Source organism: Rhyacophila brunnea, unplaced genomic scaffold (genome assembly GCF_057557595.1).
Source record: "Rhyacophila brunnea isolate RB1 unplaced genomic scaffold, BYU_Rbru_1.0 scaffold_13, whole genome shotgun sequence".
NCBI lineage: Eukaryota > Metazoa > Arthropoda > Insecta > Trichoptera > Rhyacophilidae > Rhyacophila > Rhyacophila brunnea.
The window spans coordinates 38,750,038-38,777,265 of NW_028232785.1; the positions used below are offsets into that span (position 1 = coordinate 38,750,038).

The 27,228-nt window shown below is 33.3% G+C and overlaps 2 protein-coding genes and 1 long non-coding RNA gene across 3 annotated transcripts in view; 1 reads left to right on the forward strand and 2 right to left on the reverse strand.

Moving 5' to 3' along the window:
* Positions 1-27,228, reverse strand: part of LOC147077476 (uncharacterized) — a 195,976-nt gene that overhangs the window by 101,554 nt on the left and 67,194 nt on the right. The gene's annotated exons all lie outside the window — the stretch shown is intronic.
* Positions 2,878-15,032, reverse strand: LOC147077477 (uncharacterized). Its single transcript, XM_085941705.1, has 4 exons — positions 14,887-15,032; positions 12,502-12,681; positions 8,958-9,153; positions 2,878-2,903 (listed from the first exon to the last, which is right to left on the reverse strand). Exons 1-4 carry the CDS (start codon positions 15,028-15,030, stop codon positions 2,878-2,880), a joined length of 546 nt encoding a protein of 181 aa, XP_085797831.1. The 5' UTR covers positions 15,031-15,032.
* Positions 16,087-23,212, forward strand: LOC147077478 (uncharacterized). The gene is made up of 3 exons (XR_015069632.1): positions 16,087-16,205; positions 16,461-16,613; positions 23,198-23,212. It is a non-coding gene; the product is annotated as an uncharacterized LOC147077478 (long non-coding RNA).

Genomic DNA, 27,228 nt, shown 5'->3' on the forward strand with positions numbered 1-27,228 from the left:
TTTATAAAAATATCAAGTTACTTTGCAGCGATACATTCCCACTGAATGTATTTTCTAGTAAACAACTGATCATGTTCGGTCAGCGTAATTAGAGACGGTGTAATATTACATACCACAATACTTAAATAATATTACGGGTATTGAGCTGAGTAAACATTTCCCATAGTATTTGGTTACAATAATAAATAATATTTCTTTTCGATATTCAATTTAAAACGCTGATGCTTATAATTAGTCTAATGTAATTGTATACCTATTATATTTTATATTGTGTAATTTTGTGTTGACGTGTTACTTTTGTATTGTGTAAATAAGGAAAAACAATTCAACTCAATGTCACTCAAATCAAGCACTTAGCAAGTAAATATCATCGTATAACAAGCTGCTAATAATTCTCACCGTACGACATTGAAGACTTCGTCATTACTATCATCCTCTACCTACGCATTGAACACCACACACTGGAGTGACCTCAACAGTGGCAACCAACAGCCAACATATACTACATGCACATGATGTGGACATCAGGTCACACTGCAGAAAAATATTACATTATTCTATAAACTTAGGGAAGGTAAAGGAAACAACTTGTTCATAGGTATGGATAATTTTATTAGAACATTATACAATAAAAACAATACAAAAACATTATAAATAAGATAAAAAATATATTTACACTTAAGGGGACGCTCTACAGAATTGCCCTTGAGAATTGAAAATATGATTTTTTTACATGTGGTCCGGAATTGTTGCTCTACTGGTAATATTCAAAGGTCGCCGACAATGCTTTGGTCTAAAGTAAATAATGATCTCTTAATTAAATTTAAATCATGGGGTGACCAAAAAATGATATCTTTTAATATACGTAAATGTTACTTAATTCAATTTGTTAATCAGCTGTTTGGTGGGAAATATTGCAACCAATATGATGGATAGCCACGATAAAAACTTAATATAATATTAATAACGTTTTAACCTGAAATTGCCCGAGAGCTAAACATACGAAGGATGTTGAAATACATATCTACCTACATTTTTATTTCATGTGCTATCCAAAAAACATTATTAATAAATAGTATTTATTTTGAATATTGTGTAAGACCTATTTCATAATTATTAAAAAAATAGGTACATATTGTTTAATTCTAATGCATATTTTAAAAAAAAGTGGACTATAGTGATGTCTGTTTATTATAAAAAGAAAGTGACTTTTTATTAAAAGAAATGAAAACATAATTAATCATATTTTAATTTCTTTTAAAATGGAGTTCTACCAAGTAAATGCTAACTCAATTAATGACAAAAAAAATGTATTCAGTTGAAAATGTCCCACTGAAGCGGACGAAACCGGTCCTAATATATTAATTAAAAGTGGAATAAGTACTATAAAAAATTGCGTTTTATTAAATAATAACAACAATACAATGCAGTTAAACCATGAATTGACAGTTAACAAAATAAAAGAAATTAATGACTTTATTACTTACCCGATTAGTTTAATTAATTTAGTCTGACACTTTTACAAAGAGGTCACGCAATTTTACTTTTGCAAAAATATGTAGGTACAATAATAATTATTGTATTTTGTTGGCAAGTAAAGCCAATGCAAAAAATAATTTATATAAAAAAAATGATTATTAACGTGAGACACACACAGATTATTGTTTTATTTAAAGCTAGCGTCGCTGAGAAGATAACAAAGGCACCGACAGTCACGCCAGGGCTGTCGATGACCTATTACTTATTTTTGTGATAAGTTGTTTTTAATTGTGTGCAATTTGGCGGAAAAATATAATATATACAGTTGTTTACCATTCGGTTATCCAATGAGCTGGGTTTTGTTTAATCTTCTGCAGACATCCTACAGTTTTATTTTTTATCTTGCCCATCTCGCGTAAGGCTATTTGATATTATAAAAGTCACACAGTACAACAGTGTTTAAATCTAATATGTAATTATACAGGTTTAATTAAAAACTATAACTAAATTAACATTTTAATGATATACAGATTTTTCTATGTTATATCAACTAAATACCAATTTTAATGATTTTAATGATATACTGAAAATACACATCATCAGATAATACGTGAAATATTTTGATAAGCAAAAAAATAAGAACAATACAAAAATAACATAACATAATCAGCTAGTCTTTTCATACTTATTTTAGATGAATGTTGTATGCCGTTTGACGCTTGGAAATATGTAATAATTCCATCTGTACTACTGTACAGATGGAATAATAATAAAATAGCTTACTAGCAATTTTTAACTTTAAATTTGTAACTCTTTAAAACGTTCCATTAGATTGATATTCTTTGACAGCCCTGTATTCCTTCGGCCGGCATCAGGTTACGTCGCATACATTTTATGTTTGAAGATAATAATACTAATAATAATAATGATAATTCATTCGACCAAGAATTGTAATTAATAATTATTGCGTTTCTTAAAATAAATCCCCAATGTTTAGAGGTTTTTGAAGGATTGAATTAAAATCACGTCCTTCAACGCTGAGGTTAATTTCTGACTGAACTATGAATGACCTTGTCCTGTTCAGCTCAGTCTTAAAATTATGAAATAAAGACAAATTTACCGTCAGATTGCCTAGAATTTATAACCACCTTAGCCACTAGTGTCATGCCCCCCTTCAGAAATTTACGTACCTATTTGAATATGTTGAGTCAGTCGGAAATTATTCAAATGCGCATCAAAAGCAGGTCTTCGAACCGGCACTACACCGGAAAACCCGTTATTATTGTCGGAACGAAAGACGGAAAAAAATGGTTTCTTTTCGGTTCGGTATGTTCAAATACGGGCGTCAACATGACCTTACTCCCCTGTCCACACTTAAGTTGTCGTAGGCGCAACAGGTCACACGTCTTGGATCTTGGAAACATCTAAAATTTAATTACTCGGAGCTAATCACAACCAATTAGTGTATTAATATCGATGTCCAAATAGTCAAGAAAGAGAATGAGTTGTCCTTATGAACCCCTTAGTGTTAAGCTGTGTTAATAACACATTAATAAACCACCTGAGAAAGTGAATAGTACGAGCTTATATAATATGAAACATAGATCCTAGAATTTAATAGTGACAAGTGTTTCTGTATCACTTTTTCTAGATTAAGATCCCCGATTATAATTAATTAATCTATAATATTTAATATAGGTAGGAAAGTGTAGAAATTCTAATGGATTTACATTATATACTATTCCATTGGAGTAGTTTTTTGCGACCCGTGTTTTACCTTAAGGTAACTTCAGGCGCTATATGCACTCACCAAAAGGCAAATAAACACTGAAACGAATAGGTACAGTAAAATCTCGCTTAAATAACAAATTAACACAATAAAGTAGGTAAACAACTTTATTACCGACCTACCTATTAGGTCACGGAACAAAATCTTTACCAAAACTGTTATCATCATAAAAGATATTATCATCCACAAATCTATACCAGTACCTACTTATAATATGGTGTTACTAAATGAATTTAACTTGCTTATCTCCTTAACTCCACTAGGTATATCCATGAAAAAATCTGTCAAAATAGGTGATATAGGATTGGTACCCATTGCCATCTATTGATAGGTATTATAAATGCTATCATTAAATTAACAAAATATCTTGAATAAGTAGGCTATCATCCTGATAGCTACCATTCGATTACAAGGAAAATATTCATTAATTATAATAATATCAATTGCATTAATAATAAAAATCATTCAACCTTTAAAGGTTAAACCATGGCGCGATCTGTCGACCAATAATTCTTATTGGGCGAGGAACGTCGGATGTTTTTGAATTGCGTTGCCGATGGCATCGCATCGTCCACGAGAGTGTTCTGGAGAGGGGGATAAAAGGTCGAAGGTCAGTAGAAAAAAGCTGTCCAGTCGAGAGGACGTAAAAAAATAAACGCGAAAAATTTAATGTTAAATTAAGCATAAGGAATAGTGTTAAAAGAAAGCGCCATTTTTTAACCTTTTAAGGTTGAATGATTTTCATTATTAATGCAATTAATATTATAATTTATTAACGAATGTTTTCATTGTATTCGAATGGTAGCTAGCACGATGGTTACTTACTTATTCAAGACCAGCTGACTAATATACTGGAGGGCGATGATCCGGTCTTTTCGTACTCTAGGAGAGCCGTCTGCTGAAGGCAGACAGTTCTGTTGGTGTTAGTACCTACCTATCTAAATGCCATTGGGAGCTTACCTACCGACTATTACCCACAATTACTTGGTTGTAGGTCATACACAAACGAGATTGATTCTATGCATTCCTCAATAAACTGAGCAACAGAAAAAAAGAGTAGGAGTCAAATCCCTACATCTCATCGAGGTAAATATGGTCAAAATATACAGCTTTTCTGTGCTTAATGGTTTTACTTACCTATCAGTTATTTTGTCTTATTTGCTGCTTTTAAAAACTTCACATTAGTAATGTGATCAGCCCAGGATATCTTCATGGTCCCCGGTACAGCTACACACAGCAGCCTTACGCTCTTCTTATTTAACGTCTCGGCTTTGACTCAATAGATCAGAACGTAACGTACCTACTGATGTACCTTCCCTCAAGTTCGAAGCTAGCTCAGGGTGTTGGTGTGCACTTGGGGTGTCAAATAAATTGTTTGTTTCAACTTTGTAATTTAGCGCGGGTCCAGAATTAAATAAAACACCAGGTTTAGCTTTACTTCGTATATTGTTTTACCAGTTTTTTTTCAAAAAATTCCTTTACACTTGCATCTTAACATTAATATTAAATTTGACTTTATAAAAAGACTCCCTTTATAACTAAATTCTTAATATTTCTTATTTTTTAAGTACCTACCTAATTAATGTTAACAATCCGAATTACTCGTTACAATTTTTATTGCTTTGAAATACAATCAGTATTGTTTCTTAATTTACAGTTGTGGCTTTAGGATTACAATCCTAATTGTTCTTATTTTATAATAATTATTATTAGGTTTATTTGAGCTATCACTTAAACACCTAAAGATGACTTTAATTTATCCGGATAATTAAAACAATCTTTCCAGCGACCGGCGTCGGCTGTAACTTTGCACTAACTTTCGTAACAAACCGTTGAGGTCATATTACGTGCATCTCAGTCTGAGGCTCTAACCGCCCTTTTCGCGAGAACCGGCGGCTTTAACAGAGATAAAATACTCCGTGTAACTGTGCTTCTAATTGGCTAACGGTTAGCATCAAAATTATTATCCGAATACATACAATCTTATATCTACAAATATTTCCAACATTGTCTAAGTACAAATCTTATTAATAATGAATATTAGGTTCTTATCTTAATACAAATTGCCAATTACATTATGATGTTCATTTACAATTCAAAATAATACCAAATCAAACATTATTATAATATATTTCTTATAACCTACTAATTTTCTTAAGCTTTCGTCTCCTTTCCGTTACCACTATCATGTATTCATCTACGTTATATTTATATGTTTATCAATTAGCTTATATTATGTAGACAAAATTTCCATATTTTATCGCTAGACATATTATAAAATTATCCAATAATATTACTAGACAAGCACTTCCCTCATCTTTCACCCTGTGTTACCGTTTACTTATACGCCTCAGATACCAGCTAGATACGCAATGCATACGACTTTTATCTGAGAAAGGAAATCGATCATATTATGTTTAAAGCCTTTTGACTACAAGGTCAGGGAACAAGTTTACGCTAATTAATTACTCAAGGATGGATAATGGTATAAGACCAAAGTCCAGGAACGTAACACTACCTATAGTTATTATGAATGTAGCATCAGATCTTTTCAATGTTGGCATTTAAAATAATTCTGGGTGATTAGGTACTACTAAGTGCACTCTAGTTACGCAGGTACCTAAAAAATTGATAAAAATCCTACTTGTATCTCTAGAGATATAGTATAAATAAATTAAATTAGCTACAAGAATTTTACACTACATATTTCTATAACAATATTATTTTCCAATATGCTGGGTGTATAGAAAGACAATCCGTCACTATATTTATAGATTACAGGATCCAATAATAAATACTACACATCATTATTATTTAGTTGAAATATATGGTAATTTGTGCAAAACCATTTATTACTGGACTCAAGTAAGTACATAATCACAAAGATAATAAAATACTGCCACTGTTGCGCATGTAAAAGAATGGAATGGAAACTGAACGATATTTATATTTTTGTTGAGTTTACCAACTTAACCACGATTCATGCACTTGCAAAATAAATACAAATGTAAGTTATAAAGTAAAAAAAAAATGTCGTCATTCCTATGTGTCAATTAGGGAATCGAATCCCGAGCTAAAATTTTGATCCCGCGATTACAATTCGACTATCTCGGGATTGGTATTTTTTTGATAGTAAATAAAACATTTTTAAAATATAAAAGTATGATTGAAATTCTGAAGAGTTATGATGAACATATTTAGGTCATTCTGTAAGGGCAATTCTACCCTTACAGAAATATAAATATTCAAAGATAATGACGTGTGAACCTAGCATACTTAAAACTAACCAGAATGGAATTACATAGGTTGAAATCATTGGACGCACCAAACGCGTAACGGTGAAGTGGCTATTCGATATAATTAGCATACCATTTAAATGTGGTAATTATCTTTGCTTGCGTGCCATGACTTCAGTGACGTCTAACTGGTTGTTAATAATCGGATTTATTGTTATTTTAATGTTGTTACAGTTACGTATAGCAGATAAAATGGTTATGTAGAGGTTTTATATTTTAACTCATACAAATGTCATGTTGTTGTCTATGGTCATTGATCGACCAGAGACAATAATAATGAAACGAGTCAACAATTCAGTTGCAAATCCGGCCTTCAACAGTACAGTCAATCATGCGAGCAACTCCGCATAAAGTTTCGATATCATATTAGAAATCGTATTGTAAAAAAATCATAAAGTATTAAAACAATATAACTGTCTTATTTTAGTGCCGTGTTAATCTTAAATACAATATAAAACAATCCATTTCAAAAGGACTCCCTAGTGTCAATACGCTCAGATGCTATGCCACAAATACTAATTTGTCACACAAATACCAGTGGCCAAAACTACCAACATGATGTTTGGCAGACTGCATAATTGGTACGTCTTCATAAACGTCATAACAAAAATATAAAATAATGGGTAAGTTAGCGAGTATCTATACAAACATACGTTATAATTAGAAGGCTGTTAACACTAGTATGTCTTTGTATGTTTTTTAAGACAACTAGCTGTCGAGCGTCGACATTAACGTAGATATATTGCATTTATAAGGTTTTTCACCAGTATGTGTCATTTTATGTATCTTAAGATCACCAAGTCGCAAGCATCTATATGGACATTCATTGCATTTATAAGGTTTTTCACCAGTATGTGTCATTTTATGTGTTTTGAGACTACTAAGTCGCGAGCATCTATATGAACATACATTGCATTTATAAGGTTTTCCACCAGTATGTGTCATTTTATGTATTTTAAGATGACCAAGTTGCGAGCATCTGTATAAACATTAATTGCATTTATAAGGTTTTTCACCAGTATGTGTCATTTTATGTTTCTTAAGATCACCAAGTCGCAAGCATCTATATGGACATTCATTGCATTTATAAGGTTTTTCACCAGTATGTGTCATTTTATGTGTTTTAAGATTACTAGATGTCGAGGATATATATGAACATACATTGCATTTATAAGGTTTTTCACCAGTATGTGTCATTTTATGTATCTTAAAATCACCAAGTCGCAAGCATCTATATGGACATTCATTGCATTTATAAGGTTTTTCACCAGTATGTGTCATTTTATGTTTCTTAAGATCACCAAGTCGCAAGCATCTATATGGACATTCATTGCATTTATAAGGTTTTTCACCAGTATGTGTCATTTTATGTGTTTTAAGATTACTAGATGTCGAGGATATATATGAACATACATTGCATTTATAAGGTTTTTCACCAGTATGTGTCATTTTATGTTTCTTAAGATCACCAAGTCGCAAACATCTATATGGACATTCATTGCATTTATAAGGTTTTTCACCAGTATGTGTCATTTTATGTGTTTTAAAATAACTAGATGTCGAGGATATATATGAACATACATTGCATTTATAAGGTTTTTCACCAGTATGTGTCATTTTATGTATCTTAAGATCACCAAGTCGCAAGCATCTATATGGACATTCATTGCATTTATAAGGTTTTTCACCAGTATGTGTCATTTTATGTTTCTTAAGATCACCAAGTCGCAAGCATCTATATGGACATTCATTGCATTTATAAGGTTTTTCACCAGTATGTGTCATTTTATGTGTTTTAAAATTACTAGATGTCGAGGATATATATGAACATACATTGCATTTATAAGGTTTTTCACCAGTATGTGTCATTTTATGTATCTTAAGATCACCAAGTCGCAAGCATCTATATGGACATTCATTGCATTTATAAGGTTTTTCACCAGTATGTGTCATTTTATGTTTCTTAAGATCACCAAGTCGCAAGCATCTATATGGACATTCATTGCATTTATAAGGTTTTTCACCAGTATGTGTCATTTTATGTGTTTTAAGATTACTAGATGTCGAGGATATATATGAACATACATTGCATTTATAAGGTTTTTCACCAGTATGTGTCATTTTATGTATCTTAAGATCACCAAGTCGCAAGCATCTATATGGACATTCATTGCATTTATAAGGTTTTTCACCTGTATGTGTCAATTTATGTGTTTTAAGGTTACTAGATGTCGAGGATTTATATAAACATACATTGCATTTAAAGGGTTTGTCACCAGTGTGTGATATGATTTGATTTTGATCATTAATCACGTCCATGTGAGCAATTTTGTGAGTTTTTAGAGCACTTCTGCTACAAAAAACTGCGCTACAAATGCAGCAAATTAAATTACGTGAGAAATGGATGACTCTTCTCAGAATAAGGCGAAGTTCTTTCGGAGTATCGCGTTCTAAGATTTCTTTTTTAATGTCTTTTTCATCTATCGTGACTTCTGAATACTGCATCATTTTATCCTGGATTCCATCATCTGAGGAATATTGGCTGTCGCCACTATCGTGATGCTTTGTGAAAAATCCGTTGGTAGAAACCTAGAAAAAAATTCAATATTATCAATTGTTATGTGTTATAATATTCCATTTTGTTTTTTTTTTCACTTTGCCTTTCAGCGTCTGCACACATTATTAAATAACGGAGAGAGAGTAAAATGGCAATAGTGTCGTTGGAGAGTGTGCATAATCCTGTGACACCAACACAAGAGCACTGACCTTCAGTTAGTGTTCGTGGAGGTGAAATTTTGACGACATAATTGAATTTTTCAGCCTTAACCAACCATAACAAAACCAAAGTAAGAATCAAGGAGTAAGTCCCGCAGTTCATACTGACCGGTTTAACAACTACTCAGGACGGGCTGTGGATGCCAAGTGTCCAAGAACCTAAGCGGTCATGAATATAATTATACGTACCTAATTATTATAGATTTAGTATATAGGATTAATTAAATAAATTTATAGGTATTACTCGTATGCATAACGAATTAATATATTATGTATTTAAATGTTTAATTGTATTGTTAACTAAGGATCACACAGCAAATTTAATATGCCATTACTCAATGTATAGAATCGATTAAATTAATATTAATTATATAATTGCCATTATATTATAATCAAAATGACGTATCAGAATATGTAGTTGTTATATAGAATCGCGTAAAAAGCAGCATATTTTATTATTATGCAAATTTACGTAAATTTAATAATATGGTGCAAGCTCTCCTTCTTATAATTGCTATATAACTCAGTATGTTAGACAGAGCCAGCGCTCGGGCCAATTTTCCACACACGTTTTGTTTGAAGTATAAGGTTCAGTGAGTGGAAAGAGCACACACTAGGTGGGCAATTTTCCATAGATAAACTCTATACGAGTGAGCGAGATAATACCGTAATACTAAAACAGAATTAATCAAACATTCCTTGCAGATTAATTATTTGTGATGACATAATAAACAGATTTATATAAACATAGATATAAGGCGAACATAATAATATTAACTAATAGACTACGATAATCTTAAGCCTTTATAACTTTGTATCTATCATTTAGACAAGTATGTCCGAACATAAGTATAGATGAAAAATCATAGTTTGTATAGCTCAAAACTGGATGATATAACCATAAAGTGTAAACGTAAATCCTTACAAATTCAGTCGATGAGCTAAGGGATCATTATGTATGTAAACTATTAACTTCTCTTATTCAAGATGTAACTATTTGAGAGGTAAAACTTTAATCCTCGCAGCGTATCTCTTCTTTTTCTGGTCAAACCTGATAAGAAGCCGCGAGTACATCCTAATTACGTGTCCGGTTCTTCAACTTTCTAATAAGCGACTCTATAATATTAAGATATTTATAAGTTAATAAAAATTAAATAAATAAATATAATATATAAATAAATTTGGACTTAAATAGTCAATAAAATTCTACGAATTATTTCCTATAATTATTAGAATATATATTTTCTTTACAGTTTTTTTAAGAACTATATTATACAATGTATAAATTATATGTGACCTTGACCATGGAATAAAAGTAGAGCCATTAACAATAAATATCGTTATACTGAACGTGAGTTTTATTCGTTAAAATAACTGTAGTGAAGCACCGTCATCGAGTGTTTCCACTATGTACTCCAAGATCCTCACAAAGATGACTCCAGATCACATAGCTGAGCTAGTCGAATCTGGGTGACTGTCACCTGCCTAGCTTAAAGACGAAACAAAGGTCACAAAAATATTTAAATCTCATCAAACAACTTCGATCAATTTATAGTATAAACAATATTTTAATATCATACTTCCAAATTCAACATTATTTAATAGAACACTTACTACATTATTCTACTCTATATTGGAGAAAGTATTGTAGGGTGTGGGATCGACTATTAGACAACGAAACTCAAAATTACTATATCCAGTGAAAACTTCTACGGTTGATTTCAATATTTCGTGAATTTGGAATATTATTATTAAATATGACTATAATTAATTTGTAAATTAAATTAATAACGTTTGGCTTGCCCACTCTTGCGGCACATCCTGATTTCGCCCATTAATTATTGGTCGTTAATGAATTAATAGCTGTTTCATGTTTTTCATAAACTTTTGATTGAATAATCTAAGGTATAGTAGGGTGGGGAGTCCAATCACATATACATACTAAAAATACACGCTACATGCAGGAAGAAGTGGACAAAGAATATCTTACTTGAGAGATGAATTTATATCCACTGCACATAACTACACTCGTTAAAGATGAAAAAGACAATCGAGATTTTGTGTTTTATGGCAGGTAAAATATTATAATTATGTACTACATTAAATCACCGATTTCGTGATATTTCAACTCGATCCGCATGAAATACCATTACCTTCTGTTTTCAAGATTCCTCAATGGAAAAAAAGAGTTTTATTTCTTGCTTAGACAGAACTTGGAGAGGATTATACGTCAAACCGACTGTAATACTGCGCATACTTTTTGACACTTATGATGAGTATTAAGACCGGCAGATCATGAATAGAGTGACGATCGAACAGCGATTCAAAGATATAAATAATGTATTACTTAAGCGATGACGCTTATTTGGGCTAAACAGGTTTGTTAATAAACAAAATTGGCGCATATGGGGTCCAATCTGGAAGAGACCCTACAGATTTCTTTAAGTACGTAAAAATAATGCAATTGCTTGTGCAGTTTACGTTCTGGTGGAATCATAAAACCTTATTTATTAAAAAAGAGGCGGGAGCTCGCGTTACGGTCAATGGAGATCATAAGGCACTGGCCCATGATCAATGATATTTTTTGTTGCTATTGCAAATATGGATGGCATTGATCCGGACAAGATGAAACTACGTATCAGGATACGACCGCAACCACAGAAATATTGAATTAGGTTTATTTATGATATGAATCTGTCAATTTGCTTCCAAAGTCGTGCGATTTGACAAATACGGAATATTTCCTGAGTGGCTAGGTGACGCTGATAAGCCATACATAATTCACGCCTTGAAACCCAACATTGTTAGTGCTATTTATAATATACGGCCAGCAGAGCTCGAAAAAGTACCCGGAAAACCGGAAGTGCAGAATACACTTCAAGAACTTCGCGGTGGCCATATACCACAAATTATTTTGAAATGTTGGGCACTGTCGACTGTCTGAAGGTACACGCTAGATACTTATGTCCATTAATTTTAAAACTTAAATACGCTACCTGTAGATATAAATTATAGCGAGGATATTATATTTCATGTAATTAAGGATTACTAAGTTAGTGATCAGCAATCATGTTCGCGTGAATCAGTTTGTGACATTTTAGGGCACTTCCGCATCCAAAATTGTGCAAATGCTGAAAATTAAATGCGTGAGAAATATATTACCCATGTCAGAATAAGTCGAAGTTCCTTCGGAGTATTTGCTATAAAGATTTCTTCTTTAATATTTTGTTGGTCTATCGTCATTTCTGAACACTGGATCACTTGATCTTCGATTCCAACAGGCGAGGATTGTTGCCTCCTATCTGTATCGTGATGCCTTGTGAAAAATTCCTTGGTAGAAACCTAGAAAGCCAAAATTATAGTAATAATAAATTCTAAATTATGTTTTCTACTGTTTGAGTTATTTTTTTTCAACGTTTATGATTTTCAGAATCATCTGACATCAACTTATTTAGAGCTGACACTGCGACTGGCGCGTTTGCATTAGTTGGCCATTAGATATAATTAACATGATATTTAAATGTGATAATTAATTAGAAATTAGTAGGCCAGCAATGAATCGATTTTAAGGCTATACCTCAGTTGAGGCATGGTCTACAAAGATCGTGGCTTGGCGATGCGTAGTTTGCGGGTCGCGGGTGCAAATGACGCATGCCGAACAAAATATATTTTGTCATATAAATCCAAGATGCGTCCATTTAATGTTATGTTTATTGTTCCATTAGTAACAATAATAATATATTCATTGACATGTTTTCTTTTTCACGAAAATAAGTAACGTTTTTAGTCATTACACGTTTAAGAACTAATACCCCCGTCGCCATCACGAAACAAATTGACGTATTCACACCTCGACGTTCACTTTCCGAATGCCGGCGAGTCCAAAATTTAGTCGCGCCTATAGTTGTAAATTACTTGCCGTTTCACTGATGTATGGTCCTAAGTAAAGAAATTAGAGTAAAAATGATAATAGTACCTACCCTACCCCTGCCAAGGTATTACATACGAATTCAATATTGTTACAGAATAATCCGTAAAAAGCTAAAACAAAATATGGAACTCAACATGTAACATCCAAAAGGATATACATAAAACAGAATATTATGATACAATTATTGTGGTACAAGTCTTGGTACAATATGTGCAATTTATTTTGTACAAAATTAGTATAGTTTCTAATGGAAATTCAAAGATTGCATAACATAATTGTCGGATGTCAATAAAAAATGTTCACTCTGCAACTGTGCTATGTTTTTTCCTGATATTTCTGGATAAAATAACTAACGATCACCTAAATAACGTAACGATGGCCGAGCAGCTTATGCGTCGGGATGCGTGCAATAAACCTCCTCTTTGCTGGAAGCAATTTTTTTATAAATGTTACGCCGGATGTGCGAAATTGACTATTACATGAAATGGGCAAAAATTTGCGTAAATCGTGAAATATGCAAGCCCATTGCCTTATTCATGAATTAGACAAAATATCTGCAGAGTGCGTCAATTCGGCAGTAATTTTTCTGCCTAGTTAATGCATTGGACAAATTAGATAGTAGCGCTACGGTGGTGTTTTTGCAACTAAACTAAATGTAACAAATTCCCATACATTGGTCAAAATTTACGTATATTATCTATGGTCAAAATAAATGGTCGCGCTCCGGTGGTGTTTTTTGCAACTAATCAAACTAACCAAATATGTCAAATGTCATTGATTATAATATAAAAATATACCAATCAATAACTACAATGACGTTCATATCCATTTACTATGCGCAAAAAAAAATCTAGAACTATAATTTGATAACGGAAGAATTTTATTAAAAGGTATTTTCGCGATTTGATTCGTGCTTGGGTATCAATCGTGCAATGGTCGATTGTATGTTTGTGATATTTTGTGGACACTTCTTAGCTAACCTCAAAATGGACATTCAGTTGAATTCAGAATTACAAGACCTGACCTAACCTAATAATAATAATATTATATTATGTCCAATTATAACTAATATAACCATCCGTATTAAATTTACTTTTTCTTCCATCATGTTGACAGTTTAAGAATTCCATGCCCTGGCGAATTCACGTAGTCGGCAGATAATTTACCTAATTCATGAATAAGGCAACAGGCTTGATTATAACATAAATTAGCCAAAATTTTGCCGATTTCATGTAATAGTCAATTTCGCATATTCGGCGTACCATAAACAATAGAACGAATTAATGTTATTATTTGTACACATATCTTACCTTGCACGACTTAAAAGGCACTCGCAGGTGATTAATTTAACGTACAGTGGATCGCAATTTAAGATACCTATTCACATTAAAATTGTTTTACATTCGAATGATTGTGATGTATAAATTATCATAATTAAATACTCATGATTTAACGAAAGATGTATAAACCTACACATATAATATTGTATTATCATATTATTTGTGTGAGCTAAAACCAACAAATGAAACAAGTGGAGAGAATTAATAATGGTCAAAGATGCATTTGCAAATTCCAACCTTCTATATAAGACAGCACACATTATAATATCTACTTACAATTGGTCTGTAATCTGAATAGGAACAACCCGGTTGAGGGTATTCATCATCATATATTGGATGTGAAACATCTTCAATAATCTCGCGCTTGACGACGGCTTGTTGATAATCTGCCTCAGATTTTATATTGGAGAGGTCAGCCATTAGGCACTGAAAGAAGCAATTATTGTATTTTGTAAACACGGTAAAACCAGTTTCAGTTCAGGTAACACCCATATAACAATGTATAATAATTATATTTAACATGAATTAGTCGATAACCTAACCTAACCTATAATATCACACATGTATCGTGGTTGTCAAATTGTATTAACATGTAATTTTTTGAAACAAAGTTTAATATCATCGCAAGTTCCTTCACCGTCTGTAAAAAAGCAATATTTTAATATATTACACGTATCGCTGCCATCGCCAATCTAAAGTGTTTGTAAAATATATCATTATCCACAAACTAACCTCGAAATTGCAACTTGAAACGTCCGCATTCTTTTGCGTTGCATGAAAGCGAGGGTCCGGGTTGTTTGGATGGCAAGTCAGCGCGTCAAACAAAGGCTTGCCTTCTATATCGGAGTGTTCTCCATCACATTCTTGCTTTACATCCATCTTAAGGGTATATATTCCAAAAGCAACGTGTTACGTGACAGACAGGATCCTTTCAAGGTAATGTTAGAATAGTGTTGCCGCAATACTGAAAAGTATTTTCGTGAGAACTACCTAAAATAAAAATACATACTTGACACGGAGACACACTTTAATAATATGTATGTTTTGTTGTCTAAACAAAACAATGGTACGAATATGATCATCAGCATTTCCTCAATCATAACGAGAACAGTGCATCTCGGTATAAAATAACAAATAAATCAAATTGGGTTTTTTTCTCCTATAATGTCAACACTGACGATATCTGTTTCGTGACGGCTCCACTCTCTCCTAGTCTCCAGCGACAGGACATACGTTTTAGTTACGATAAAAGTTATACGTTTAGTCGGTGTTCTTGACATTAGCATATGTACCATAATACCTACAAAATTTAATAGATACATTCTTGTTTATCAGATAATAGCTACACGGAATATTATTAACTGCATTTCGGCAACACATATATAATACTACAACAGAACAGAGTGTTGTCAAGTTGTCTCTAGCACATTGCATACGATTGTTGATACGCAAACATGGAAGTCAAGCGAGAATGTGATGGAGACCATTCTGGTACTGAAGACAAGTTTGATGTAACAACTAGCCATCAAAACAGCCCTGACACGCGCACATATATAAAGCAGGAGAACACAGACGATTTCAGTTGTGATTTTGAGGTTAGTTTTTATTTATTAAGTCCTTTCCTGCGATTTTTTATAATTATTTTAGCAGAATACCTACGATAAGTTTATATTTTTTACAAATTGTTTAAGAACATACGAGGTTGTCAAACATTCTTTCAAAAACCTTTTGACATAAATTTAGACAGCTACCTACCTCAATTATATAAGTAAGCATTGTTATAAAATAGGTACGCGAGCTCAAAATTGTTTTTTTTATATGATTACAAAAATGCATAACGTTTCTTTCAGTATCCAGCAACGCGTCTCAATGAAATTAAACCCGAGATTGAACTCCAGCTGGTTGACGTTAAATGCGAGTTCGTTGCAGACGCAAAACACCCATTCCATGATGAAGATCCAACACCTGGATGTTCGCATTCGGATAACGGACCAGTACAGCAGGTAATTGTATAGTATGCGATATTTTCTTCCATTGGCTATGTATTCTATCACAGCTTTGTGACTAAATTTCTAAAGGTACATTTTATCCTCGTCTCGGTTATACACGCTTTGTATAACTATTTCACTAACCTATTTATCTGGTATAGTGTGAGTAGGTGCATTGACCTACAGTATTTGAATGTGATGTCTGTCACTGATGATGACCGATCGACCTATTCTGTCAGAAAGTACCTTTGTCATAACATTGTTTGTAGCAGAATAATGCTGCGATGACATTATGCTCACGCCACATGCTGGCATGGTGACAAAGTAAGCCTGTGGTTTTATCATTCCGCAGAATATTTTGAATGATCTAATTTAATGAACTTTAACAGTTTATACGTGTGCGTGCTTTAAAATTACTTGCGATATTGCATCCATACATGATATTGTGAACAGTGCTAGCGCCATCTAACGATACAAAGCCTGAGCATATCTTTATTTACAAACATTCCTGTTATTCGTCAGTTATCAAAGTCAAACTAATTGTTCATGCAAAAAAACGGCGGTAACATCGATTTCCAAAAAATGTCTTATGTAGCATTGAGCTATACATTACGTTTGTGGAAGATGTGTTAATGTTATTGTAGTAATTATAATATAGGCACCTCATCTATCAAAATCAAACCAATCCCATTTTCAAGACAGCTGCAAACCAGCAGACAATAGATTAGGGATGGGAATACATGAGGTCAACGAGAACCTTATTCTGGATTTTAATAATTATATAAAGTACAACACCATTCACTTTCTCACATATATCGAGTAGGTTTATAAAAAGTATTAAATGACATTACAATAATTAATTTGTTTCTGATAGAAATATCGTTTTATAAAATGATATAGGTATCTATTAATAATTATGATTATGTCAAGCTTTTTAAGATTGTGCTTGATTTAAATTGAAGTATGTTCGGGACTCCAAAAATCAAAGTAAAAACAAAGATTATGTACCAATTTACATCACCCAGTACCACAGTCGCTTTTAATCGATCGATCACTCCGTGCAACGCCAACTCAAGTACAAGCCCAAGCAATCAGAAACTTTCCGACAACGAGTGGCCTCACCTCTCCTGCGCCTCCCACTGCTTACCAATCATTATTCTATAGCAGTGATGACCTATGGCACGCGAATGTTTTAATAATAATTCAATTTAATAAAAATAATTTTAATTTATAATAGGTACTTAATAAAAAAAATACAAAAAACTGATAAAAATAAATATAACTACTTAATGACGACATAGCTATGCGTATTTCCTACACTTTTTAATATTATTTTTACCAGTGGTATTTTCCAATCGTGCGCAAACGACGCAACTCGTGCATAAATGACAGATCAAGAAGAGAAAGAATTTATGTTTAATGTAAATATATAATTGAATATATCGCTCCTAATGCTTTATGCATGACTAAAGTGACCATACGTCCCGTTTTGAACGCGACTGTCCCTTTTTTAGGTAGCCTGTCCCTTTGTCCCCAAGCACAGATTCGGGACGTCGAAATGTCCCGTTTTCAAAAAGAGAGCAACACACGGTAGCAATTTAAAAAAAAGTGCAAAAATCGACTAGCTTGATTTCTCATCTGCATACAGTGTGTATCGGTGCATATGGCTATAGCGCGGAGGCGGCGAGTCATGCGCATGTGCATTCGCAAAATATCATACACACATTTAGGTTTGTTTAGAATTCCGAAGTTCGCTCGTTTGCGAGTACACGTTGACAGCTCGCGCATCTTTCTTGACGATTGATTTTTTTTATTAACGTGTGTAAGCGGGCTTTCAGACGGAATACCGGTGTCGAGCCAATGGCGTGGCTCGATTCCGCATTTATACATAACTAAATGGGAGCGTTCAGACGGAAGACACCGGTATCGCAATTTTTTTAAGCCACCTGCGTGGCTAAGATTCCGCATTTACACATAACTAAATGGGAGCGTTTAGACATACAGACCCTCGTGTATACGAGAATCGCACACTTTTCCTTTGCCCGCCACAATTTCATGCCGCTGGAACTCATTATTATTTTCCGCAGCGAGGTTTTTATTATCCATTGCTTATTCATTCAACGCTCGACGATCGACGACGAATAATAATCTATACAAAGGCCGCTTTGATGCGAGATGTATGCTATTATTTGTTTGTAAAATTGAATTTATCATTGACTCGTAATTAATATGTATGTTTTTTAGCTTAATATGAATTTCATCAAAATAAAATGCATCAATGAACAATTATTTTATACTGATCAATTTTATGAAAAAAAAAAAAAATTTAACATTCGGTTATCGTACATTTTGCATTTTTGTTTATTGTTAAATCGTATGTAATATTATTCTGTTTTTAATAAAAAGACTACAATTTAAAGATGGTGTTAATAAGTTATTAAATTCAATGAAACCCTGCGAAAACCATAGCTAATAGTCAAAAAATAGTCGTCCATCTAAGAATATCTAAAATTATGCGATTTATTTATAGTTACATAACTTTGAATATTTTATAGATAGAATAATATTTTTTTTTTTATATAGTTTGGTTTAGATAGGGCTTTATGAATTAAAAAAAAACAACCAACAATATGTGTACGTAATGATATTTATTCTTAATCCAACGAAAACAAATAAGTATCAATGAAAAGGTGTGCACAATTTTGTAGTACGAGTATCACCTAAAATATACAAAAATTATTATGGTTTGGTTTAGGCAGGGTTAAATTGATTTTAAAAAAGTAACCAATAGTATCTATAAATTGTTCAATAAAAACAAATTCGTATGACCAAAAAAGTTAAATGTACACTATTTATGGCGAATCTTAATAGCCCACCTTCACCCTTCGCTCCTGTAATACCTAAATACATGATTGAATGGAACGGGCGTGTGTTTTTTCAAAAATGAACGTTAGCCTGCATTTTATCTACTTAAGGTCTTATAACTAATTTAATCACGGTAAGTGGTATAGTGTGGCATTTCGTAATAGTAGCTATAAAATATTCTAAATCTAAATAAATTAACGTTTAGTATATTTTAGTTAGTTATATTATCACTTTAGGTATATATTAGTTGGTATTCGTAATATGTATCACATATGATACACAGATACACATGGCATGACGCGTCGCGGGTCCCTCTCTTAGGCTGCCCTTTTAACTTGGGCTGCAGTTTAGCGTCAGATTGGCGGGGTGGGGTTGGGATTCCTGTAAGCACCCGAACTTTGGTGACAGGTGTGGATTTCAAGCACCTCGTTACGATCCGACAGGTTTCGTTAAGCGCAGTGTCCACATGTCTCGTGTGCGCAGACTGGTGCCATACCGTACGGGCGTACTCGGCCACCAAGTTGCATAGTACAAGGGCTGAGACCCAGAGTGTATGTGGTTGAGCTCTCCACGTACTGCTACTTAGTTTTCTCAGGATGCTGTTCCTTGCCTCTGTCTTATTTTTGATATTAATGCAGTGTTGCTTATAGGACAGCGTCCAGTCTAAGGTGATTTCCAGGTATTTTGGACTGTATGTGGGTTCATTAATTATGTGTCATTTGTCATATCGCCTTTCTCATCTAGAAGAGGATCCGCCAAACAGACCCTCACTCCAATTCTGTTAAAGAACTTTATCATTCTGCCAATCTCTTCCGTCCCACCTACCTCCAGGGCACTTGCATTTTCAAAGATATCCGCAATCTGCAGCTGTACTGTGTGTTGTATTTTGGATACTGTACTGCTATATGTACTATGTCCTCCAAAATATCACATTCATTGCAGAGCTGCGGATCGCTTTTTCCCATGAGGAAATCAAATCGTTTACCGTTGGTGAGTCCTGTTCTTAGCCTCAGTATCAGTTTTAGCTCATTTCTCTTCAAAGGATACTCTACAAACCAGGACAACAAACGTGGGAATAGTAGAATGGACTTACTCCGTTTCCCATTTTCTAAGGATGTCATGTGGTCAAAATCTATCCATTGACAATTTCAAACTAAAAGTTTAAGGTGGTCGAATTCTAAGTCTGCTTTAAGGTGACACTGTATTTATGTTTGTCTGAAATAGGCTTAATGATTCAATGTTTTACAACGATATTTCATCAATTACATTATTTATTTTGTAAATATATTAATGACAGTGCATACTTATTATTTTGTTTATGGGTTGACATCAAACCTGACGTGGAAATAATATGTGAAGTTGATCCTCTTCTCAGAGAGACTGTCAATGTAAGCTGTCATAGCTTCGTCGAATCTGGGGAACGCCCAAATCCGTCTTTGGTGAGTATTAATTTTTCAGGTCTAGGTACCTACCTGATTTTATGAACTTCTTCGACCATGTTCGTTCCTATTAAGTTCATATGGGCCTCTACAGAGTAGAGGTTTGTATTAACATACTTTTGTTTTTACGAAAAATCAATGTCAGCCTCTTGCTCATACACAAAATTGAAAAACAATATGTGTACTTGCCAGACCCAGAATTTAGACCTGGGACCCACGACGCTGTAGGCCGACGCTTAAGCCGCGTGGCCATCTTGATACAATTGTTCGATTACTAGACACGCGTACACCGCTTCGTATTGTTGCGAATTATTGACGCATAACATGTTTAATATTTGACGCACGCTTATAATTAATTGGAAGATATACAGAATTAGTTTGAAATTATATGAGGCAAGTCACTAATAATGTAAAGGTGCTTATATACGTAACTATGTATTAACTATTTGTTGATTCAACGAATAATTCACAATATTTATGGTTTGAACAATAGAATAAGAATAGAAAAAATCTTCTTTGACACCCAGTAGGAATAGTACCTGCATCTCGGAATTCGCGCCCACGCTCATTGAACACTACTATAGGCATTTTATCTAATTGCGACGAATTCTTAACTATTAGTTTTTACAATATTCTCTGAATCGCTTTCTAAATTGAGTTATTATCGGCAGTTAGATTTCGTATTTTAAATCAAAATAAGTATTAATTACATTAATATTACAAACCGCCAGTGATCACGGATCACTCCAAGATGTTGTAACATGAAATTGCTAATAATTTTATTAACTATTTTTGCCAATCTGCGCAGATCCATTTGGCACCGTGTGTTTTGTGAATAACGGTGACGTATTCGACACGTTGCAGGCAGAGTGAGAGCTGGCTTAATGCGGCAAAGACTATGTTTTGTTCTTCTTCTTGATCGTACACTCATGGCTAAGGATCGACATTTTTGTGTTTATGAATTTTTTCAGTTTTGGAGAGCGCTTATAAGCAGGTATTAAAAAGGCCAAAAGTTAAATTTTGTCGTAATACACAGTGCGCCATACCCAAGAGACATTTTTCAAAAATGATTTTCTCTATTGGCTTTATTTTCTTATGAGTGTTTTGAAAATTATGTCTGTTTAACATGATAAGGTAAATAAATACATATCGCAGTCTGAGATCTATAGCGTCGTAACTGCAAAATAACCCAAAAATGAACACATATTTTTTTTCACACGAAAAAAACGCACTCGATTGGTTTCAAACCACCGATTGTTCGGTTATCAGCCGAACGCACCACCTTTACGCCACAGTATGATACTGCAAAAAAGACGATTATACAGTGTAATATTATAGTTTAGAATTGTTCCGTTGCCTAGGCAGCAAATCTATTATTGTCGGCCATTTGCAATTCCTTACCTAAAATAACTATTAAACGTCAGAGTGATAGTTGGTACTTTAAAAATAAAAAAGACGATAAATAATTATATAATTTATAGAAATAAACCAACGGCGCTTCAATAGGCGGCCCGATTTCTTACGTGTCTAATTAAAAAAATAATTAAGAGCTAGTCGAAGAATCTTGTTTTGTTTTTGTTTTGTTACGCCAAAGAAGTATAACTTCTAACATGCGTACATAAGTACACACATTTTTTTTTAAATTGTCCGAATTTTAAATAAATTAAATATCAAATCCTACTGATGATAAAGTTATTTTTATTGTTCTCTTTTATTTTTCTGTTTTCTATTTTTTTTATTTCTTTAATAATTTTTTTTTTATATAAAACACTGATTTTTATAAAATTAATTTTATATGAAAAAGATGCATTTTGTTATTTTTCTATTAAAACTATGATGCCGCATCTGCAAGTTTGTTCGGCAATTCCCAAACTATATGGCCGCAATTGCAAAAATCCTCAATATAATTTAAAATATATATATATATATATATATTTAAGAACTACAGTAGGATAACGTACACAAAGTTATTCTAACATGGTACAATTTTCAGCAGTCTATTGCAATTAATTAAATTGTAGTTAATTATTTTACATTCAAACTCAAATTACTCAAGATAATGTAATTTGCAGTAACGACCCTATAGAGCTCAATGTGCAATATGTTTACAAAAAGGAAGATTAAAGTACGCAATGTGCTGCAGTTAGCTGAAATGTCTTTCGGTGAGTATACATTCACTTCCCAAATGCAGTCGTATATTGGTGGCCACTGAAAGCAGAGGATACAGCTGTGGCAGGTCTTATCCAGAAATGTATTGACTCTGGCTAATCATAATGGTGATGTTGTTATTTTCAGGAGTGGGAAGACAGCCTGATCAATATAAGGTCGGAAAATGATAATGAGGGTGTCATCATCAAACAAGAATTTGTTAACGATGCAATTCGCCAAATCAAAAATAAGTATCCTCAACCCGGCACCTCCGATCGACAATACAGCCCAGTAGACCAGGTACGTTCATTTACAGGTTCACTAATAACACAACTTTCAAACATTTTTTTCTTATATTCGAAACATCGATATCTATATGGCATTAAAATGTATATGGTCACCGCAGTTGTTTTCAACTCAGAAAAATCACCGAATTTGGATGTCAGTTATTCGAGGACTGCTGGTTGTATATCGCGAACATTATTGGCTTCCGTTGGTTATATCAGGATAAACCAGTAACTCCACGAAGTTTTACAGGACGTAATCCAGATATATCAAATCGCACGACCTTGGGGGAGGCTAATAATTGTCAGGTCCATTTTTTGAAATCAACTAAAGTAATCGTTTATTATCGGTTAGGTGAAAAAAATAAATGACAATCGTGTCGTACTAACCTCACCAGGCGGCGGAGGAAGCGAAGTTCTGATTTTGATCGATTTATAATGCTTGGGGCCACTGTGGCGAGAGAATTCCTCATCTGATCGCAGCAACTCTGGTGTCATTTTCTGTGTAAAGAACCAAGCTAAGTAATACAGTAACTATCAATTTAATTGGTACCAACAAAAATGCCTGTACCAAATAAGAAACAAAAACTTGGTGAAGCTAGTAGTAGTAATTCTGACAGACAGTGAAAATGAAAAACCGTTCAGTTATGGACTATATGAAATCAATAAAAGAAGCGTGGTCAAAATGCTCCCACGACCTTTTTGTAAAATTAGAAAATAAGCAAAAATAATATATTAAAAGAATGAAAGATATGCATTCGTCTATAAACACGGTGAAAGATAAAATATCTCATTGTAATATAATTTTTTTTTTAATAGAATTCTTAAAAACTACTTTTTTATTTTTTCCCAATAAAAAACTGCTTGGTACGTCAGACAGTTGATTGGAAAATTTTGGCTTACGTGCCTACGTAAAAAGGTTTAATAACACCGTGTCTAGGTATAATAATTCTAACTGGATCTTTTACTTATAGTAAATCTCATAATTTATTAATACTTAAAAATGTTTTTTTAGATTATCGCTAGAAGCACTGTACTGGCCAATGTTGCGAGCCTCATACCGTCATGGGACGTGACTGAAGCAAAAGCGTCTAGCGAAGATCTTCACATTGAGGATCAAGACATAAAGAAAGAACTAGGAGAATATGTTGAAAAGCTCAAAAATGTCGCCTGTCGCAATAGTAAACGTGATATTTTTCAATCGATTAAAATGGTAAACACAGAATTATTAGTGGCTGTTATACAACTGGAAACAAAATCGTTTCATAAACGAAATTTTGTGTGCAGTATCTGTTTTGATTTTTTTTCATCGTTCGACCTAATGTTGCTTCACAAAGCAATACACAAAACCACAATTGCGAAAACGACCGATTTCGTTGCAAGGCTGGTTAAATGTGACGAAGGACATTTTTCAAGACTTCGTCCAGGTCACGTCGTGAAATCACTCAAAATGACTAATTTTGGTGATAAACCATTTAATTGTGATGAGTGCAATTATTCATGCACGACGTCTGGTGGCATAAAAACACATAAAATGACTCATTTTGGTGAAAAGCCTTTGAAATGTGATAAGTGCAATTACTCATGCAGACAATCAGGTGACATCAAAAGACACAAAATGACCCATTCTGGTGAAAAACCATTTAAATGTGACAATTGCAATTACTTATGCATAAGGTCTAGTCACATGAAACGGCATAAAAGAACCCATTCCATTGAAAAACCTTATAAATGTGATAAGTGCAATTACTCATGCAGACAGTTAGGTGACATGAAAAGACACAAAATGAGTCATTCCGGTGAAAAACCATTTAAATATGACACATGCAATTACTTATGCACGACGTCTGGTAGCATGAAAAACCACAAAATAGCTGATTCTGGTGAAAAACAATTCAAATGTGATAACTGTAATTACTCATGCAGATATTCAAGTGGCATGAAAAAACACAAAATGACTCATTCTGGTGAAAAGCCATTTAACTGTGATAAATGCAATTACTCATGCACGACATCTGGTAGCATGAAAAGACACAAAAAAACTCATACTAGTAAATAGGTATAATGTAATAAATGTATTAACTCATGTTTAACGTTTAGTAGCATGAAAATACATGATAGGACAAGCCATTTCGTGTAAATTCTTATACGCATGCAAATTGTCTGTAAAAGACACTGGCTGTGCTTTTAAGTGAGTTGGAAATTGTGAAGGAATGTTTCTGATGCTGGGAGGGGAGGGTATGTCTAGGATGCCAGGCACTGTCCTTTTATGCTATTGGGGCTGGCTCCATGGTCTGGTTGTGAATCCTAGTTGTCTCGTTCGCTATTGTTCATTAGGTCATCCGGTGCGTGGCACTTGACAGTTAAGCTTAGGTTAATGTTTAAATGCGCACGGTTGAATAACTGACCGTTATTTTTCGCGACTGGTTGACTGGTTGACATGGTGACCGTTCTGGTAGCATATTTTATAACGACCTATTTATTTGTAAGAATTCCCGCATATTTTGGAAATAATTTTAATATAATATATTATTATACCAGTAAAGGCGTTAGCTAGCCGTTCACTAATTATCTAGGATAGAGTATCTGTAGTAAAGACTTTGAAATAATGGTCATGAAGACACCGAACGTGCGTACGTCATTTTTATCATCAACCGATAACGTAAACAATTAAATTTTTTGTTGCCCATTCTATAGCGATATAATATTATGTAACCGTATGTAATATTATTTTAAACCATACAATAATAATTATTATCTCTGTGCTTAATACAGTTTTTGAATACTTCATACCCACTTGCTCTGAGAAATCTCGTTTGTTGTATTTTCGATTTGTGTAAGTGGACGTTAGGTCTTAGTGAAATAAATTGAAGTGTATCGAACTCCACTACCGTAAGCTTGTTTTTTTTAATCCATATCCAATCCTAATTGGAACACATGGGCCTCCAACGGATTTTGTTTTTACGACAAACAAATGTCATCCACTTTCTCAACCTATTAAGTCCATACTCTGACCCTACACAAATTGATAAACAATATGTGTACATGCCAGACCCAGCATTTGAACCTGGGACCCACGACGCTATAAGCCGACGCTTAAGACGTGCGGTCATCGTGGGATTAGCTAGTTCATAGCTTTGTTTAGGGGATCCGACAATATTAACGAGTGGTGCAAGACTAGTCAATGAGCTCCCCAAACCGGTAGATATGTTTTTTGTTTTTAAAATTTTATTTCTCTGGTTAAAATTGTACTAAGGGTCTGAAGTAAGTATGTTTTTATTATTTTTATTTTATATAGGTAGGTATCTATTCTCTTCTTCTCTCTTGTGAGGGTACCTAATATTTGTGATATTAGAAATCTCATGTTGTGTACGTCTTGAATTTAGATTTGTTATCTCCTCAATGTCTTGTTTTCTTAAATAAATATAAATAATCATATAATAATAATAATTAATTATAAGTTCTTACCTACGTCCCTATTTATAATGATTTACAATTAAGAATTTAAACAATGTCTCACATTTATAAAAATAATTAGCCTGTATAAGAAATATAACTATAATACCAGTTAAATAGTGTGTTTAATTACTTCCACTAATTGAAATTATCACATCGTCCCCTATTAACATAAAAACGTACAACAAAAAGTCAATTTTTTCAGGAGGCAAAACAAACATTTTTTTTGTTCAAGCGTTTTATGCAAAACTAAGAATCGTAGAAAAATGAAATTTGGTTTTCTTTTTTAAACAAACTTTTTTTTATTATATATTAAAAAAGTCGATCTACTTACGATTTCGTGTTGCCAACAAATTTTCAGTCCATCACTGGTAAATACTAAGGTTTCAAAAAATGAGAGTCATTATTTATTTTTCAAGTATGTTTATTATTAAAACT